The 19,831-nt window shown below is 38.2% G+C and overlaps 1 protein-coding gene across 4 annotated transcripts in view; it reads left to right on the forward strand.

Moving 5' to 3' along the window:
* The window catches only part of LOC586751 (probable ubiquitin carboxyl-terminal hydrolase FAF-X), a 71,036-nt gene that overhangs the window by 34,471 nt on the left and 16,734 nt on the right, over positions 1-19,831 (forward strand). For 3 of the 4 annotated variants that reach the window (XM_030982374.1, XM_030982376.1, XM_030982375.1), the window contains exons 27-50: positions 551-688; positions 1,466-1,586; positions 1,977-2,107; positions 2,399-2,461; positions 3,169-3,260; positions 3,761-4,010; positions 4,474-4,599; positions 6,494-6,657; positions 7,339-7,447; positions 7,867-8,013; positions 8,557-8,703; positions 9,128-9,338; positions 10,480-10,604; positions 11,305-11,406; positions 11,834-12,021; positions 12,707-12,880; positions 13,201-13,342; positions 14,061-14,146; positions 14,724-14,815; positions 16,204-16,348; positions 17,135-17,219; positions 17,636-17,700; positions 18,870-18,979; positions 19,417-19,592. In XM_030982374.1, the coding sequence (XP_030838234.1) occupies positions 551-688; positions 1,466-1,586; positions 1,977-2,107; positions 2,399-2,461; positions 3,169-3,260; positions 3,761-4,010; positions 4,474-4,599; positions 6,494-6,657; positions 7,339-7,447; positions 7,867-8,013; positions 8,557-8,703; positions 9,128-9,338; positions 10,480-10,604; positions 11,305-11,406; positions 11,834-12,021; positions 12,707-12,880; positions 13,201-13,342; positions 14,061-14,146; positions 14,724-14,815; positions 16,204-16,348; positions 17,135-17,219; positions 17,636-17,700; positions 18,870-18,979; positions 19,417-19,592 (3,189 nt within the window). The remainder of the gene's footprint in view (positions 1-550; positions 689-1,465; positions 1,587-1,976; positions 2,108-2,398; positions 2,462-3,168; positions 3,261-3,760; positions 4,011-4,473; positions 4,600-6,493; positions 6,658-7,338; positions 7,448-7,866; positions 8,014-8,556; positions 8,704-9,127; positions 9,339-10,479; positions 10,605-11,304; positions 11,407-11,833; positions 12,022-12,706; positions 12,881-13,200; positions 13,343-14,060; positions 14,147-14,723; positions 14,816-16,203; positions 16,349-17,134; positions 17,220-17,635; positions 17,701-18,869; positions 18,980-19,416; positions 19,593-19,831) is intronic. The other variant, XM_030982378.1, reaches the window with a different exon arrangement.

Raw genomic sequence — 19,831 nt, forward strand, 5'->3', positions numbered from 1 at the left:
GAATACAGTTTTTGAACTCCAGAGGTTGGCAGGTCTGGTTATAGGCAGGAAGGAGAAGTGTAATGTAGAGGAAGAGTGTCGTAGTTAATTTAGTGATTGTAATTCATGGTGTTGTATCTAACTGTAGACCTCGTCATTCCAGGGGGGGGGGGGGGAGGGGGCATTTCACAGAACTTGTCATCAGTGACAAATGAGAGGTTTTGTTATAAGCTACTGAAATCCTTGCTTCTGATTGGTTATCAGCAGATTTGTCACTGATTTTTGTCATTTGTCATTGACAAAAGGCTTTGAGAAACAGGCACCTGGCCTAGGTCCTAATGACAGTAGATGCAAATGAAATATTGAATAATCTTTTATGTCTATCTCCTTGCAGCTTTAGTAGCTAATCTTTGTCAAACTGAGGCCCAACATGCTGTTGTTACCTGATTGTTAATCAGACTCCTCAGATGAAGCTCTGCATCTTATTGTAGTCCCCATCATTTCCAAGGTCTAATGATTTTAGATGCAATGAAATAATACTTACTATCTTACGTGTCTTATCTCCTTGCAGCTCATAACAGCTAAGCTGTGTCAGATGGGGTCCAATATGCCATCGTCACCTGATAGTTCATCGGACTCTTCAGGTGGATCACCGCATCATCCTTATGATGGACCCAACGTGGAAGCAGAGAAGTGTCTTCCAGGAGTGGTGAGTTGCCGTCCCGTTCTCGTGATCGCGTTATCTCAAGAAATGATTGATGGATTCCTCCCTCTCTCTCTTTTCTCCCAATCCTCCCCCTTACGTGGAATTTTCATGTTTTTATATAATTTTTGGGAAATTTCCTGATTTATTTGAGAGGGAATATTCAGCTTTATCACTGTTCCATTTGAGCGGCTCCTCATTGTTTTCATGTATCTGATAGGGATACAGTTGTACGAGACAGTTCCAAGTCATTAGGTCATGTGTTGTACCGTAGGTTATCAAATGTTTGGATATTGAGAACAAATTACCTTAAATTCACTTGATCATTGGTCTGATTTGAGCTCTAGAAAGGCCTGCAAATTGATACAATCGTCAGATGAACTAACATCAAAATGCGGTTGGTACTGTATGGATCAAAATGGCTTGTAGGTGGCCAATATAACACAATTTTCCTAATGTGTATGCAGTCTACAGGTATGGTTTCCTATGTAAGGAATCTATGTAATGTCCCATCTCAAGGGTGGAGTGTTTTCTTTTAGTATTATACCTTGCTGCTTTTAAAGAAATAATTGATATCTTAAACATAAAATTGAACTCACATAACTTATGCATGATTGTTGGTCAAGGTTGATACCTTAGTCATATCGACAACAAACGCGCAACATACCGAACAAAAATATGACACTACGTCTATGACCAAGAATCTGTAGGTTTGGAGTATTTCTGAAGTCTGTTTGGCGGTGTGGCTGAGGTATATTTTAACCTGTTTATGTTCTCTTTCAGCTGATGTCTTTGCAACACACCTATGTAGAGTTCCTGTTCCATCTGTCTGACTTGGGCTGTAATCTCAACATAAGTCCTCTAAGGAACGGGGCTAGAGCGTTACTCAAAATCATGCCAGCAGGTACTCAAGTTCTTTCCAGTTTATCTCTTTGAATTAAAGATCCTAACCGAAGTTATAAATGAAATAGATGAATTATATATCAACGGAAAGCTTATAAGCCATAGATTACAATAATATCAATTATATGCCATGTTAGAGTCTATCAGAGGAGTATCAGCTCTCTGAAAACTCTATATCTAAAGCTTTGAAAATCAGAAGTTGTCGACCTAAAAAGTGGCTACCGACGCTATCGACACATCTTATGTGGAGTATGCATATTCACAATGACTTTGCATTAATTAAGCACGGCTCATCGCCACATCTATATAAGTCAACTTCATCAAATTTGACGTCTGTTGACCCGTCATAATGATTAATTTACTAATTCTCTTCCATTTTGTCCTCTTGTAGATGTGACTATAGTTGACAAACTGATAGAGATTTGCAGGAACAATGCCAAGCTTGGAGATCAGTCGGCTTCTCCTTCCCTTGAATCTCTCTTCTTTGGGTCGTCGTCATCTCAGGTTCTCTATCACCTTGAGGTAAATCATTATCTCTCTTTATTTTTTACTCTGAAATGCATGTTCAGGTATTATGACGGAAATCGCAGCATTTTGTTATCTTTTACATGTAATTAAATGGCAAGTGATGATTTGAAAAAAATATCTGCACGCAACAAAGGTCTTACGTCTAGTAAGTTATGTGTTTATAATTAGACAAAGAAAAAGAATCCGCTTTGTTAATGTCATGTGTAAACAATCTGCATTTAACACTGCATTTAAGTTAATTGTGACTTTGTTTTTTTCTGTCTCCCTGTCCAATTCGATTCCCAGGTTGTGTACTCATTACTAATGCCAGCCAGACAGCCGCACAGTGAACCAGCGTTTGATTTCCAGGTACATTAGTATAAAACTATTGTCTGCTTCAGGGGAAATAGTCAAAACTATTGCCCTGAAAGAATCTTGGTACTGTGCTGTATCCAATGAAGAGGGTTAGGGGTCCAGTGAAGTCTAGAGATAACCAAGGGAATATAGTTTTAGCTGTGACCCCCAAAATAAGCTGTCAATAACTGTTTCTTGTAAACAAAATGAAAGCAATCTTTTTTATTTTGGTGTTTAATACCTTGATGATGATACATGCTGTTACCTACAGAGGACTGATAAAAGTGATAGCTTTGTAAGAGCATTATCGGTACACAACTAAAAGAAAGTCTCACTGAAATCATATTCCTAGTCCAGGTAGTGGGTTTTTTTAATAGAGTTTGTGTATTAATAAGTTTTTATCAACTGAAAAAATGAACTAAAAATCAGGAATTTTGTGGCCTGAAATTTGTTCGAATTTGAACCACTTGTGTTTATTCCCACAAAATTCTCTGGTTTTATAGTTGTAAATATAGAGACCAGAGATGCCAGTTTTCAGGCAATAGCCTTAATTCAGGCCCTGGCAAGTTAATTTCAGACCATAGTTTAGCCTTTTTTGTGTACAAAATAGCTCATTCTTGGTGATTTTCGGGCCCTCTGATCAATTCTAACTGGCATCCCTGAGAGACACATGCCAATATTTGATGGCTAAATTCTATTATCTCTACCTCGTCTCTTTTTAGTACAATTTCTTGAAGAGCGGTGGAGTGTCTGGGGTGATGAACATGCTGACAAAGAATAATTTCTTGCCTAATGCTGATATGGAGACAAGGAGGTGAGTGGGTCTGGACACCTTTAAATATTACACAGTATAAAAGAAAGCATTGAATGAAACAATTGTTGAATGAGACTACAAGTATTTTTTGTAGAGTCTGTTGATTAGTTCCTCAGAATAGTTTGTAACACAAATTAAATGCTTTTTTTTCTTTTTCTTCAATTCTTATTATCTTTTCTTCTTCCTTTCTTTTTTCTTTGTTCTTCCCTGTCTTTTTCCGCTTACTTTCTTCATGGTTTTCTTTCCTACTCCATTTTCATCTTTACTTCTTTCCATCTTTTTTTCTTCTGATTTCCTCTAATCATTTTATTTTATTTCTCCATTCTTTATCTTTCCCTTTTTTTCTTTCTTTTTCTTCCTCTTTCCTTTGCTTTCATGAATAATAATTTCCTTCTCAATTTTAAAATTTCTTCTTCATTTTCAAATTTGTCTACATTTTTATATTATAACTTGCCATCCTTTTTTCATCTTCCCCGTCCGCCCATGCATCCGTCCATTAGATCTGCTCTGCTGATGGTGCTCAAGGTGGGTAAGCTCATGTTCACCACGCTGGCCTATGCCCGCATCACGGCGGTAGCGGAGGCCTGCCAGACGGACCCAGCCGGTGGTCCCAGCCAGTCATCCGTCTCCCAGACCACCCATACTCAGGCAGTAGTCCTCCAGCAGGCCATGCAACACATCCCTAACCCTAATGCTGAGTGTGTGCTGAGGAATGTCGCTGTAAGGCTGGGCAGGCAGGCAGCTGAAGAGGTGATTTGGCGTTTCTTTATCAATATATATGTAGGCAGCTACTGTCAAGCTATCCATAGTTCGGCTTTCGGAGCTGAGTACTATATCAGGCCTGATAATTACCCCATTTAAATCGATTTCCTGATTATTATTATTTTTTTTCCAGATATTTTTTTTTTTTCCTTCCAGATTTTACCCTGATTTTCCCTATTTTCCCTATTTTTCCCAATTTTCTTAATCCAAAGGTGGGAATGTTGTTAAATGCTATTTTGTTTTCTTGCCTGAGTCCTTTTTTTTTTTACTCAAAGGGGGGGGGGGGGGGGGGATTGAGGGGAATCACCATCAACCATTTTATACATTTAAATTGCACATTTTATACAAGCTGTGCTTGAAGAGATGGGGAGGGGATATTGTGTAAAAAAAAAGGTGTGTCTATTTTTCACTTTCCCTTGCTTTAAACAGACATTAATTTCCTATTTTGCAGTCAAAGAGTGATACCCTAGACCTAAGTGTTGTGAAAGCTATCAAGAAGATTGCCTGGTCGGCAGGCTGCGGATGCTCTCACCTACTGCATGGCTCAAACGAAGAGGTTCACAAATCGTTCGAAAAGGTTAGTAAATAAACATTTTATTCAAGATTCATTTTTGCTGTCCTTAAGTCCATTGGCATTACAAGCAACAGCTCTGTGAGCTGAGAGCAAGAAGGGCATTAATACTGTGTCAGGGAAAAAAGTAATATTTATCTTCGGGGGCTACTTTTCAACCTTGCCTGCATGAAAATATCATTCTAAAATTTGCATTGCATTGAACTCTATGCATATTTTCGGGGGCTCTTTTGGGCATTTTGGGGGCTCTTTCGCCCTGAGCCCCCTTGTATTTTTTTCTCACTGTACTGTGTTAAGATTTAGAGTAGCTTTAACTTGTGGTTCCATTCATCCCTCTTTGCAGTTATGTTCATTTCACATTCAAGGGCACTGGGTCTGATATCAAACTTTGCTTGTGGAAGAAAGTTTAGGATTGAACTTATGGTGGATGGATGAAATAAAAGTCATAACAATACAATGGGAGAGGAGGAGAGGGGGAGAGTGAGAGCAAGAGAGAGAGAGAGAGAGAGAGAGAGAGTGAGAACAAGAGACATTTAAACGGAGGGAGGAGAATGAAAGAGACACTTATGATTGATATGAGGGGAGATATTCTTCCAAGAGAATTCAGGCTTGATAATTACCTGATTAAAATCGGTTTCCCCGAATATCCAGATTTTTTTATGCCTCCGTTACGAAGTAGCCGGAGGCATTATGTTTTCGGGTTGTCCGTCCGTCCGTCCGTCCGTCCGTACGTCCGTACGTCCGTACGTCCGTACGTCCGTCCGTCCGTACGTCCCGTTCTCGTGATCGCGTTATCTGAAGAACCGATTGATGGATTCCTGCCAAACTTTGGTCATGTATGTATCTTGCAGAGCCGATGAACTGATTAGATTTTGGGGTCACGAGTTCAAAGGTCAAAGGTCACAGGGCTCATTATGTATGCAAAAACAGCTCGTGATCGCGTTATCTGAAGAACCGATTGATGGATTCCTGCCAAACTTTGGTCATGTATGTATCTTGCAGAGCCGATGAACTGATTAGATTTTGGGGTCACGAGTTCAAAGGTCAAAGGTCACAGGGCTCATTATGTATGCAAAAACAGCTCGTGATCGCGTTATCTGAAGAACCGATTGATGGATTCCTGCCAAACTTTGGTCATGTATGTATCTTGCAGAGCCGATGAACTGATTAGATTTTGGGGTCACGAGTTCAAAGGTCAAAGGTCACAGGGCTCATTATGTATGCAAAAACAGCTCGTGATCGCGTTATCTGAAGAACCGATTGATGGATTCCTGCCAAAATTAGGTCATGTATGTTACTTGCAGAGCCGATGAACTGATTAGATTTTGGGGTCATAAGGTCAAGGTCAAAGGTCATGCGGCTCATTATGTATGCAAAAATAGCTCGTGAACGCATTCTCATTAGAACTGACAAATGGATTACTATTTAACTCGGGACATCTTGTAGAGCCAATGAACTGAGTAGATGTTAGGGTCATGAGGTCAAAGATCAAAGGGTCATATATGTATATGAGAAATTGCTTGTAATCACGATATTCTGAGAAACTGTTAATGGATTACAATTGAACTTGAATTTGAAAAATTTCTTCTGTTTTTGTTTGTAAAATTGCTCTATGACGGAGGCATCATTTCGACTGCGCGCAGTTGAAGTTCCATCTAGTTTTTTTTTTAATTCCTTCCCTATTTTCTTACTTGCAGGGGGGGGGGGGATGTTGGATTTTTTTTTCTTCCTGATTCCATTTTTTTTGGGGGGGGGGTGGTTGAGGAAGAATTAAATTTTTTTTTTTTTTTTTTTTTTTTTTTTAGTGCTCACTATCACCCCTGAGAATTACAATTATGAATTGTAGCAAGTAAATAAATATATTCTATATAAATCAATATTTGCTATGTGTGCTGTGCAGGCTGATAGTGGTGAAGCAGATGGAGATGACGCAGCGTTGTGTAGGGAAGCACTGGAGGTGTTGACGGTATGTCTGGCTCTCTGCCCTCAAGCATTGGACGCTCTCAACAAGGACAAGGCCTGGCAATGTTGCATCATAGATCTTTTACTTCTAGCTAAGACAAGGTCAGTATTATAATAGTCGATTCCTCTTACGGTAGTGAATGTCTTTTATAGATAGGTAGTTATTCTATGCAGGTTTCATGCAGGCATTATTTACACTCAGTAAGGACAAGGCCTAGCAATGTTGTATGAAGGATCTGCTACTTCTAGCTGAAACAAGCTCAGTATGACAGAGAAGTTGGAGTCCTAGTCAAGGTGATGGATATTTTGTGTGCTTTTGGTCCTTTTTATCAATTCCTAAGTAGAAAGATATAGTAGCTATGTAACATGACTATAATTCCTCTTGCAATGCCCTTGTATCCCAAATATAATAAAATCATACTTTAAACTGTGGACTAAAATTTTATGTCAGATGTGTTTGTAGTCCCTTGAACCCATATTTGTATGCAGTCCTTTTCATTGTAAGTGATTGTCAACAAATTTTTTACTAAATTTGTTAACACTTTGATGATGTGGAAACCTTGCAATACTCAAATTACATAATTAACCCTTCCCCATAATCTGTAGACAGGTTTTTGGCAACCTTTTGACCATTACTCAACTTCATCTTTAAAACAAGGGCGGTGTAAAAAAGTAGGTATAAAACGTGACAGGTAAATGGGAGATTAAAATACACACTTTAAGTATTCTAATCCCTCTGTAATCTTGATATAACTCTATTATTTTCTGTTTCAATGTCAACAGGTCTGTACGTGTATCCGCTATGGAGCAGTTTCAGCTAATAGCTACCAAGTGTTCATCAGGGAATCGCCCCCTCATCTTCTTCATCACCCTCTGTTTCTCAGTCCTTCAGGTAAGTTCTCTTAAACATAATACAAAGTTTTGGTACGGGGTCATGACTTTGGTTCAAAAGAACATATTGGACACATACGTGATCCTACAATACTCAGTGATCGTTGTCCAATATTTTATCTCCAAACAGTGTACCACAAGGATGATTAACTATGAAAGCATTTTCAACAGGAAATAGGTTGGATAATGATTTTGGAATTTCAAATGCCATCAGGAATTTGTCTTCATAAACCCTGTTGATATCAAGAATTTGACCACATTTTTTTTTAAATAAAAGAAAATTAACAAAAAAGAGAAAATGAATTTCATGTTGTTAACTCTTTGTAAGGTGATTCTTTACTCTATTGTTCAGACACCATAGTATATGTAACGGATGAAATGAAAACAAACGACCCTCTTAAAATTTTCTTTGTATTTCAGAACAAGACAAAAGAGCACCCAGGTTCCTGTAGTGAATACTTCCTGTTGCTATGTCGGTTACTCAACTATGGCTACGTGTCCAACAGCTCCATGCCCAATGCAGAGGCTCTCCTCAACAATGAAATCGACTGGCTTAAGAAAGTTAGGGTGAGTATGATTAAGATAGCAAAACTAATATACTACTCTTGCTCCAGCTATATATTGGATGAAGTTTAATAAAGCCGGAAACAATCGTTTGCGTAGGAGGTGCCATAATCAGTGGGATGTCCTGCCAATTCCTGGGTTCAATCCTTTCTTGATGCTTACAACCTTGGACAATTTGTTATACCCTCACATGTCCATCCCTCTTGACCTGTACTTGTACTGGGTACCTGGCAATACTGTGCTAATGATATTTAAAGGCCTCTGGGGAAGAGCAGTATTAATACTGATCAAGGTACCTCTGGGTAAATAAAATGATATTACACCTATTATATTCATTGATATTACTATTATAGGATGGAGTATTGACAAGAGGAGAATGTCTGTGAAGAAATTTTCTGAGGGTAGTCTGAAGTATTACTACAGAACTCATGGGTTTCGTGACCTGCAGGAAAAATGGACGCTCTGTAATATGATTGTCTTATTATTGTTATTGTATCATGCTTGTCATCATTATTGTACAATCATTGATGATATTTACGATTACAGGATGGAGTATTGACAACAGGAGAGTGTCTGTGTGAGGAGACTCTATTGGAGGGTCACCAAGGTATTACTAGAGAACTCCTGGCTTTCATGACGAGTGAGAAGAAGTTCCAGGTTGGATCCAAGAAAGATGGCTGCCAGCTCATCAAGGTCAGCTAATGTTTCCAATTTTTGTTCCAATATTTATCCATTGATCTGTCAAGAGATTAGTGAAGCCTCGGTCACGAATGCTATTACGAACGCCGTACGAACGATTTTCAGACAATGGAAATTCGGGAAGACAATGGGAACGAACCTATGTGACCGAAGCTTTAATGGGGGGGGGGGGGGCTGTAATGTATTTTTGCAGGCCTTCTTTGAGAATTCAGACTATTGTGTATGATCCTGAAATCTGATGATGATAGAACCTTAAAACATGGGATAAAGGAGCACAATTGTTGTGTTTTGATTGGGAGGTGATACAGTTTAACAAATTGACACTAGTGCATTGTTAAAACCTAGGCACATACATGAGTTCCTGAAACCAGTGATGAATCATGAAAGACAATGTTTGTTCCCCATCATCTCTCTTCAGGAGTTATTGGATGACTTCTTGTTCCCCGCATCAAAGATCGTCGTTCAGACGTTAAAGAATGGAGCAGAGACACCTCTAGATCCCGTCATTCCAGTGTGCACGACCCCACCCACGATCAACGCTGCTTTCGACCTCCTGGTGGCGCTCTGCATGAACTGTGTGCCGAACCTCAAGCTTGTCACAGATACACTGACTGACATGTACTATTCAGGTTAGTGAAAAGATGATTGGTACTACAAAATCGGAGAATAGCGTTGAAAAGAGCCATAACTAAAGCTTTTCGACTTGCACTTATCAGAGTAAAACGCAAGAATGAAACAGAAGGCCGAAATCGATCAATATAAATGGAATCTAAAATGAACAAGGCACGAATATAACAAGCACTGATTGGCTGTCTAAAGTAACTGTAAATTAGGCTTAAGCCAGCTGGTTATACTAGGATAATGGCTAGAATAGTCTTGTCAGGTTAGTCTTGTCTGGACTTTCATGGTGATCCGAAATTTGCTCCGGTGACATTTGCTCCAACCTTTATTTCCTCAAATACATTTGGGTTAGGGTTAGCACTGCAATTTTATTTAATGGAGTTCTAGAGTAAAAGTAAGGTATAATGTTTGGGGATGATATTACCTCCAATGGCTTCTATTGGTAAATCAATAATGATAAATCAAAAATCGATTTTAGCAACTGTCCACCAAAAAAAGTATATTCTAATCTCAATTCATTGTTGCAAAGCATTTTGTCTGTTATCTATGAGATTCACAAACAGATTACTGTAAATATGTAATGAAATAGATGAACTTAATTACTTTGTTCTTAGAACAAAATGAGAAAATGAATTTATTGAGACAATCCTTTGTATTTTCCTTTAGTTCACAGAATTGTGGTATTATGTATATGAAGAAGAGTTGAATTTTTCCCACTAAATTAATTGACTAACTAATAATAATAATAATAATCTCTTAAAGTCCACTCCAAATTTTATTAAGTTAAACCAAAAATGGAAATTCTTTTTGCCCCATTGATCGTGAGCCCGGCAGCCTCTGAGCAGCGCCAGATCGACGTTGCTCTATCCCTTATTGTTGAACGGCAAACAAGGTAGCAGCAACTCCCGTCTTTTAACGTCTTTTGTTATGACGCGGCCGGGTTCGAACCCACGACCTCCATGTTGTGAGGCGGACGCTCTACTGACTTAGCCAACACACTGGTAATTCATCTAATTCTTCTAACGAGAGGACTTACTTGAAGTTTTCTAAGAGACTAACTCCTGTCCTATTTATGCCTTGATTTACCTATCCAGGTTTATAGTTGGGCAGCTTTCGAGAATAAAGGGTTTATTTCCTTTTTGTATCCAGCAGGTAATGATGCACCCTTGACGGAATGGGAATATCTCCCTCCTGTTGGTCCAAGACCTAACAAAGGCTTTGTGGGACTGAAGAACGCTGGAGCAACTTGCTACATGAACTCAGTCTTACAACAGGTGAGTCAACACAGACTTAATCATACTTTAAACTTCTACTAACCTTAAAAGTAAAGACCAGTTCTGGTCATGCGATTGCATTGTGAAAGAAATGTTGTGGAATCGATCAAAAAAGGTTGTCATCTAACATATAAGTATTGGTGTGTACTGTAAGGTTCTGGATTCATCAAAATGATCAGAAATTTGGCCCAGTCTTGGTAAATTTACAAGCACTGTACACAGAAAGATGTATATGGGACTACGCGGCACATGCGCGATATTTATCCGGTCCGGATAGATATAATAATCTACCAAATATATCAATTAGTAGGTGGTTTCCCGGCAAAATTTGTATCATCATGTATTACTCAAAACATATTCTTTCACATGATTGGTAATAAGAGCTTCCATTTCATTTTTTGAGAGAGGGGGTTTCCAATACTGGTCTATACCTTTAAACTTGGTGGGTGATCTTTTCGTCTACTCCGATAAACTTTCTCAAGTACAATAATTCTTTGCACAATATGTTGCTGTGTGCTCACTGTCTCTACTATAAATATGTGCAAATGTTAGCTTGGACATTGAGATTTACTCTCATGGCTTACATCATTTTAAATTTCATGCTGTACCTCATATATCTTACAAAATTGTAGATATACATAAATTTGTATTAACAAAAATAAATAATTTGTTGATTGATGTATTGATACTCCCCCCTTAGATATACATGGTTCCTGAGATAAGGCGAGCAGTCCTGTCAGCAGAGGGCGCTATCATAGATACCGAGGATGACTTCTACAATGACGAGAAACAAGATAACGAGGTATTCTGTTAGATTTGAAATTTGTGTAATTTCCCAAATTCATTTTTATGGACAATAGGGGGATCATCATTGTATTTCAAATAGATGTCGTTTCATATTGAAGCCAGCCATTAGTTTGTCATTTTTGCATGAAAACAATTGTGCCCTCCATTGGGTTACTAGTCCATGAACCTATCCTTATCAAAATAGTTTAATGAGAATTGTATTATTATTATTTCAATATTTGAAAGTAAATGCTTCTCTGAAATTGAATGAAGTAATTTTTGTAGAAGATAAATTATCCAAGTGTGATTTCTCAAGTGGCATGTGCAAGTGGTGCAAGTTTTTTGTTGTTGAAGATAATCAAGATGGGAGGCACTAGAGTATGAAAATATTAGGCAAGTACTTGGATTTATATACAATTTTGTGAATTTTTTTCCTTGGACAGAGTAACATAGACATTGTAGAATCGGAGGTTGGTAGCTCTGTGATAGAGGAAGGCCCTCCCATGAGCAAACAGGAGGAGACAAAGGAGTACAACCTTGGTGTCTTGAAGCATGTCCAAGCCATCTTTGGTCACTTAGCAGAGAGCAAACTCCAGTACTATGTACCTAGGGGATTCTGGAAGCACTTCAAGTAAGTCACTGAGCCTGTCAGGTGTTCTGCATAGCTCTAAAGACTACCAAAGTCTTTTATTTTAAATTGCCATTATGAAACTTGACTCATGAAACAGGTGTAAGAGGAACAGTATCACTTGCAGAATTTTGAGTTATGTGTAAAAGTTTGTGTTCTTTGTAATGTATTACAGATCAACACAATTTTTGACATATAAGACTTATCCCCCAAAACGCTCAAATCTTGAGATTGAGTAATGTAATGTAATGTAATGTTTATGCTGGTGATATAAAATACTTATTTCATTCTTATTTTTGAATGGACCAGGTAATGAATGTTGAATTGTGGTAGTCCCTCCTTGACTGTGAAATTGGTTATTAGATTTTGTGCTTTGAAAAAAGGGCAAAAAGGCATTAGCAATTGATCTATTTAGTGTATTATTAGGGATTCTCCTACTTACACAATTAAAATTAAAATTAAAATACAATTTTATTTCAAACAAAAAGTGTATAGTTGACCCTGTCTACTGCCATAGTCTTATCTGATTTGTGTTCCAGTCAGATTGGCTGGCAAGTCTAAACCTAAAAGACAAGCATAATGCTCTGTCTGTAAATACCTTTCTGCTTGCCTCATAACATTCGTTTCCAACAAAAATTGGATACCTGGTCCTAACCCTTGCCTTACCTTGTTTTCCATACCCTCTCAGATTAGGCGGTGAGCCTGTGAACCTTCGAGAACAGCATGATGCTTTAGAGTTCTTCAACAGTCTGGTAGACAGCCTAGACGAAGCGCTCAAAGCTCATGGAGCCAACGCAGTCTTCGCCAAAGTACTGGGTGGCTCTTATGCAGATCAAATGATATGCAAAGATTGTCCTCATAGGTAAGTCATCCTCGTTGCGTGGCCAGAATTCATGAAAGTGGTTTATTTTAACCCATGGTTAAAATATTACTGACAGCTCCCAAGATTATTTCTTTTTCTTGATTATTGGTTTGAAAAGTTCCTAAGCCTTTTCAGTGATGAGTGATAGTGTCTGAATTATGCATACCTAGATGTATTGCTCTGTTTACCAAAAGAGAAGAAAGAAAAAAAAATCTTATTTAGGTATTCTAGATAATCAACAACAGAAATCGATATTGACTATGTATAATGTGGAGATCCATATCGATAAAAAAAACACCATATTAAATATTTTGTTACAGGTATTCTAGAGAATCAATGTTTACGACGTTGAACGTGGACATTCGCAACAATCAGAACCTGCTAGACTCCCTGGAGCAGTTTGTCAAGGGAGATTTACTCGAAGGGGACAACGCATATCGATGTGAAAAGTGCAACAAAAAGGTATTTATGTGTTAGCATTAGGATGTGGTCTCTGATATTCTACAGAGGAAGTCTGTCCCTGTTCTATCGTTCACCCATACTCTGCCATGTGACCCACCATCTGTTATTTTCCTGATTTGTACATTTCTTCAAATTCTTGAATACAGTTATCTGGCACAAATATTTCAATGCCTTGTATTCATAAAGGTAGCCTCGGTGTACACCCTTACCCTGACACATATTTTGTTTTCATGTAATGATTGTATCTATTTTGATATGAATTTTGTCGTAAAATCATAATTATGTGTGCAGTATGTTCATTATAAAGAGCTTTACATTTGATGCTCCATAAAATAAAAGTTGAATTTCATCTGTCTTTATAAGTAAGTGCCTTTCTCATATACCTGGAAGGTGTTTCACAAAGATCCTACATGTAAGTCAAACTTAGTCAAAGTTATGGAGAGCCATTTGTAGCCTTAAAATATAATATATTCAAAAGCAAAAACTCAAGAATTTTCCCATGATAATAGAAAATATTAATGATTTGAATCAACATGTTATGCCTTTTATAATAACTTTTACAAAATATTTTCATAGATGCTAACAGCTTTCCATAGTTTTTAAGTCCAATTTAGAGATAAGTTCAACTTAAAATCTTTGTGAAACACCCTCCTGTTCACATAAAGGGTATCAGGGAAGTGTGTAAGGGTTATCAATTTGTTTCTTATCTCTGATGAAGGTGGACACTGTCAAACGCATGTGCATCAAGAGGCTACCAAAGGTCCTTGCAATTCAGCTCAAGAGATTTGACTATGACTGGGAACGGTAAGTCTTAATAACCACATCTAAATTGCATCGATCGATATGCTCTGTCATGTACACTGTTGATATTGAATTTATTATAATAATATGTCCACTTAAATACCTTGTAGAAATGTACTCTTTTTTGCCATTATGGTTCCTTTTTTGGTCGCACACCCCTGCCTTTCTCCTGTGCTGAAGGTTTAAAGATTGGGTCATGAAAGTATTTTTTGCCAGTATCTGTATGTTCTGCTTTCTGCAAATTAAGTGAATTTGAATTCCAGCACACCAGGAAGAAGGGTGAGGTCGGCATGGAAACAACAGTTTTTGTGCCGTTTGAAATTGTTCTTTGACAGTACCAATGCTGCAATCTGCCATTTGTCTGAATCTTAGCTACAGTCAAACCTGCTTTAGTGACCACCTGTCTACAAAGACCACATTTTTTTGTTTCCCTTGAAAATGGTTTATCATTGAAACATGTACTAAAGGAACATGTCTACAAAGACCACTTTTTGTGCTTCCCTTGGGCGGTCGCTGTAGACAGGTTTGACTGTACATGTATTGACAAACCCTTCTCTTTTCTTTTCTTTTATCTCTCCAGGGAATGTGCAATAAAGTTCAATGACTATTTTGAGTTTCCCAAAGAATTTGACATGGATCCTTACACGGTAGAAGGGCTAGCAAAAATAGAAGGTGAGTCACCTTGCTGATGGAAGGGAAACTTAAAGGGATAGTTGAGTTCTGTTTTTAGACCGCAAATGCCTTCAAAATGCATGGTTATTGCTCTTATTCTTATCTGACATTTGTAGTGCCCTTTTAGGACCCCAAAATATGTGAAATTTAGCCAATACGATCATACCAATCAGCTCCACTTAACATGGGCAGTTGTGCAAACAAAGATGATTTTGTCATTTAAATTGTATGTTCTTTCAAATTTGACACTCAGTTTTTCATTATCTCACAAAAAAATTATTTTGTGTAGCGCCCTCTGCAACAGAACTCAACTATCCCTTTAAACAATCTTAATCACTGTAGCTCAAGAGTGCTAGAGATATAGCTTGATAGACACAAGTGCAGTTGTTACTAATGATTAATGATAATACAAATTTGTAAGGTGTCATCTATTAAAATCTTCTATTCCAAGGTGCAAACAATTGACAAATCTCTTGCAGGACTACTCTCTAGAGGAATTATGATGAGTTCCTTTCAGAACTACACTCTTCAACTTCTCTGAAGAACTTTCTCAGTCTTGATCACTCATTCCTTTCTTTTCTCTTTCCATTTCTTCTAATTCTTGGTGTAAAAAATAACAAACAGTAGTCTTTCGTGAGTGTTAAATTTGATTTTATTTCATTCCATCAATATCTCTTTCCCTTTCTTTTCTTATCTTTTACTTTAATTAATTAAATTCCTCCAAATAATAATGATAATAATAATAATAGTGGGTTTTTGTATAGTTGCTCATGTCTCTCAAATACGACACTCCTGGTGCACCACAATCATTACCCCAGCTTTAGCATGGCTACCATTATGGCACTCTAGCATTTCAAGGAATTTATTCCTACCAGGTCACTATTTACTTCACCTGGGTTGAGTGTGGCAAACATAGATAGAAACCATATGAGCAGGTTTTAATAAAAGAACCTATCAACAGCCTTATTTCTAAGGCTACCACATTTTAAGGAAAGCCTCAATTTATGAGTAATAATATTTATAATATTAAGCTTTTATATAGCGCTTAATACAATGTCTCTTAGCGCTTTACAAATATACTATTACCCCGGTCATTGGATTCAGTCCTTGCCCGCACACACTGTGTGCACAATCTCCACTCCCTGGGGATCATTCCAGCCAGGCGTTACTCGACGCTTGAGTATCATTGTTACCAATTTAAAAGAAAACAACTGACTTTTTTCTGTAATGGGAAATTGGAAAATAGGTTGAAAACAGCTTATGCGCCCTGTTCCATGGTCCATGACAGTTTGTCCTGACATCGTAAAGGGATGTAATGTAACACCTAACCCTTCCTCTTATATTTCCATGAAATCAAACATTTGTGCTTTTATCTTTCTTGGCTTCAGGCGAGATCATCGCGGATGATGAGAGGGAGAACAGCGAGGAGGAAGAAGAAGGAAGCTCCAGAAGCACTAAGTATAGACTAGTAGGAGTGGTTGTACATAGCGGGCAGGCCAGTGGAGGTCACTACTACTCATACATTCTACATAGGTAAGAAAATTATATCTCTAAGACAATCGTTAAAAGGTCTTACTATAGCCTCCAGGAGCACCAAATATAGACTAGTAGGAGTGGTTGTACATAGCGGGCAGGCCAGTGGAGGTCACTTCTACTCATACATTCTACATAGGTAAGAAAATTATGTCTACAAGACAATCTTTTAAAGGTCTTACTATAGCCTCCAGGAGCACCAAATTTAGACTAGTAGGAGTGCTTGTACATAGCGGGCAGGCCAGTGGAGGACACTACTACTCATACATTCTACATAGGTATGAAAATGTCCAGGTCAAACCCTAGCCTGAAAGGTGTCAGGAGGTGAATTAGTTTTGTGCTCGATTGACCAAAGCCAATTTAAGTTGCGTTATATTTGCATGAGTGAGAATATTCATAGCGGGCTGTGTCACGTTTCTGCTGCAGTTAGGCTTCAAGTCAGCTTGTGTGTCCAAACTTTCTTTTCAAATACGACTTGAGATGAATCGTGCAGTGAACTTTAATACCGGTATGTGGTAGTGGCGGTGGTTATTCTACCTGACTGCTAAGAAAGCATAAATGCTTGTAAGTAAGCAACCAGACGGCCGACGGCTTTAGGTCATCTCTGAGGGACCTGGTAATGAGGATTAATGCCTTACCAAAGGGCACTAGCGCATCGCCTTGCTTTCGAACCCAGGTCACCGGATTACGAGACCACTGCTCTACCGACTGAGCTATCGCGCCTCCTCAAAAGATTATTTGATAAGGTTGTTTAATCTCTCTCTCTTTGTTTGATTTGCCTTTCAGGAATGGTGGTGATGGCAACCAGCAGGGTAAATGGTACAAGTTTGATGATGGAGAAGTGACGGAGTGTCGGATGGAAGACGATGAGGTCAGTTGAAGAGAAGTCTTCCTCCAAAATAATATAGTGTTAAAAACAGATGAATGAGAGAAACGGATAAGTAAATGTTTGAGGCTATAGAGAGCAAGAAATGCAAATACTAACTATCAACTCTGATGCACCTTCGAGCACCTCTCCCATTTCCTTTGTACAGAAAATTTCAGATATTTCCCCCTTTTCATGGCTGATGATAAAGATATTAAGTTTTCTCAGAGAAGTTGTGTGTAAAAACACGTGTTTAATGATATATTTATTGAAGTACATGAGTTAACACCCTTCTGGCTCCAAACAGATGTTAACTTGGGATTAGATATCATGATATATCCTCCTGTTGTATGTGAATGAGCCGTTCATGATGTTGTAGCCTATGTTACGGTGAAAATTGTAATGATTTCTTCTCCCTACAGGAGATGAAGAACCAGTGTTTTGGTGGAGAGTTCATGGGTGAGGTCTTTGATCACATGCTCAAGAGGTAAATATCATGTGACCTCCCAGTAGTATCATGTGACCTCCTGGTACTTCTACTGTCATAAGAAGTACATTCCTTCTCTATTTTCCATGGAGCAAGGTGTTCTCAATTATTTAAACATATTTGTGGCTTACACCCAGTAAATAAGATCGATTGATCGACCTTTAAGCAGTAGATGCAGGTTCAAGTCCCACTGGTTCCAAGATTTTTTCTGACTTGTTTTTCAATACAGATCGATCAATCAATTATTTACTGGGTGTAAGCCACAAATATGTTTAAATAATTGACATTTCTCCCAGGAAGCATTACATTTATTAAAGGCGTTGTCGGTTGAACATTGTGTGTTGCAGAGTGTTCTTCTTACTTGTACATCTTTCATGAATAGTACTCAACCTTGTCAAATCCTTGACAGTTTCATGGAACTGTACTTCTTATTTAAAAGCATTTGTTTAACCCTAAAAAGATTAGGTTTATTTTGGGGCTTTCTCAACTGGGAACTTGGTCATGGAGTAAAAAAAAAAGTTATGAAACTTTGCATATTGAAAGGGCATCTTGAAGTGAATGAGCCAATGAAGTTTCATATCTATCTCTTGAACGGTGTTTGTATGAGTGCTACTTGAGTATTCATATGTTCAAATTTTGACAATTTTACATTGTGTACTATGCATATGGGAAAATGTCGATTGAGACTCATTATAACTTGTAAAGTGTTTTGTTTATCTCTCTCATTCTCTCTCATTCTGCTGATCATGTAAGATGCAGAACAAGGGAAAGAACAGGGAGGTGTTTCACAAAGCCTTTTTTCAATGACAAATAATAGAAATCAGTGACAAATCTGCTGATAACCAATCAGAAGCAAGGATTTCAGTAGCTTATAACACAAAAATTGTCATTTGTCACTGATGACAAGTTTTGTGAAACCCCCCCCCCCCCCCCCCCCCAGATGGTGGAATACCATATCACAGGATGGACATTACATTTAAGAAACAAGATATTGAAGAGATTACATTAAAGATAATGAAACACATTTATACAACCTAATACAGTGTTTCTAGGTACCAGATGGAGAGATTAGACTTGGTATCACCTGTATAATGTTTTGCCTCTCCCTCTCTCTCTCTCTCTTTCTCTCTCTCTCTCCCTCCCTCTCTCTCTCTCTGCTGATCATATAGAATGTCGTACAGAAGACAGAAGAGATGGTGGAATGCCTACATCTTACTCTATGAGAGGATGGACAACAACAAGAAAGAGCTGGACAAAGAGTTTGAAGGAATCACAATAGGTAAAGCAATAATAATCTATTATTTTTGCACAGCACATTGTAGGTTAGGATATAACATCCTCTGCATTTCCGAAGGGGTGGGATATTATTGCTTAACCTCTTTTAGCCATTATCGGCTCTCATTGCATTTAGTAGACTTTCTGCAATTGTATACTTTATGTTACACAGGGCTATGGAACATGGGACTTTGCATGCTGAGTTTCCTTGCAAATTATTTTTACCTCATTTATTTGATATTCCTAATAAAGAGGAAAAAATTTACGGCAGCTTAGAAGCTTAGAATTGTTAAGATCTTGTTGCAAACGGAAGCCAAAGATTTTTTTTTTTTTTGGGGGGGGGGGAGGGGCTTACAATGGCATATATTCCTTTGAAAAGAAGCAATGCATTTGAAATTATTCTTATTTTGTTGGTCGCCTATTTACTCTTTATTTCTTCAGCACCCAAGATGCTGTACAAGATGCCTCCGGCCATCCAGCGCAGTGTCCGCAAGCAGAACATCCAGTTCATGCATAGTCGCATGCAGTATAGTCCAGAGTACTTCCAGTTCGTCCGGAAGCTGGTCACCTGTAACGCAGGTCTCTTCAGTCCCCCACAGGGTCAGGAACTGCAGCTGGTAAGTCCCTCGGAGAGGATGTACAGCTGTAGATTCCTTTGTTGCTTATCACTATATAGCAGTCCATGAATCCAAACATTCCAGCTTAAAGATAAAGTTTAGTTCTGGTCATGCGATTGCATTGTGAAAGAAACGTTGTGGAATCGATCAGGGAAGGTTGATTATCTAGCATATAAGTATTGGTGTGTACTGCAAGGTTCTGGAATCGTCAAAATGATGAGAAATTTAGCCCAGTCTTG

This window comes from Strongylocentrotus purpuratus, unplaced genomic scaffold (assembly GCF_000002235.5).
Source record: "Strongylocentrotus purpuratus isolate Spur 01 unplaced genomic scaffold, Spur_5.0 spur5_scaffold_12, whole genome shotgun sequence".
NCBI lineage: Eukaryota > Metazoa > Echinodermata > Echinoidea > Camarodonta > Strongylocentrotidae > Strongylocentrotus > Strongylocentrotus purpuratus.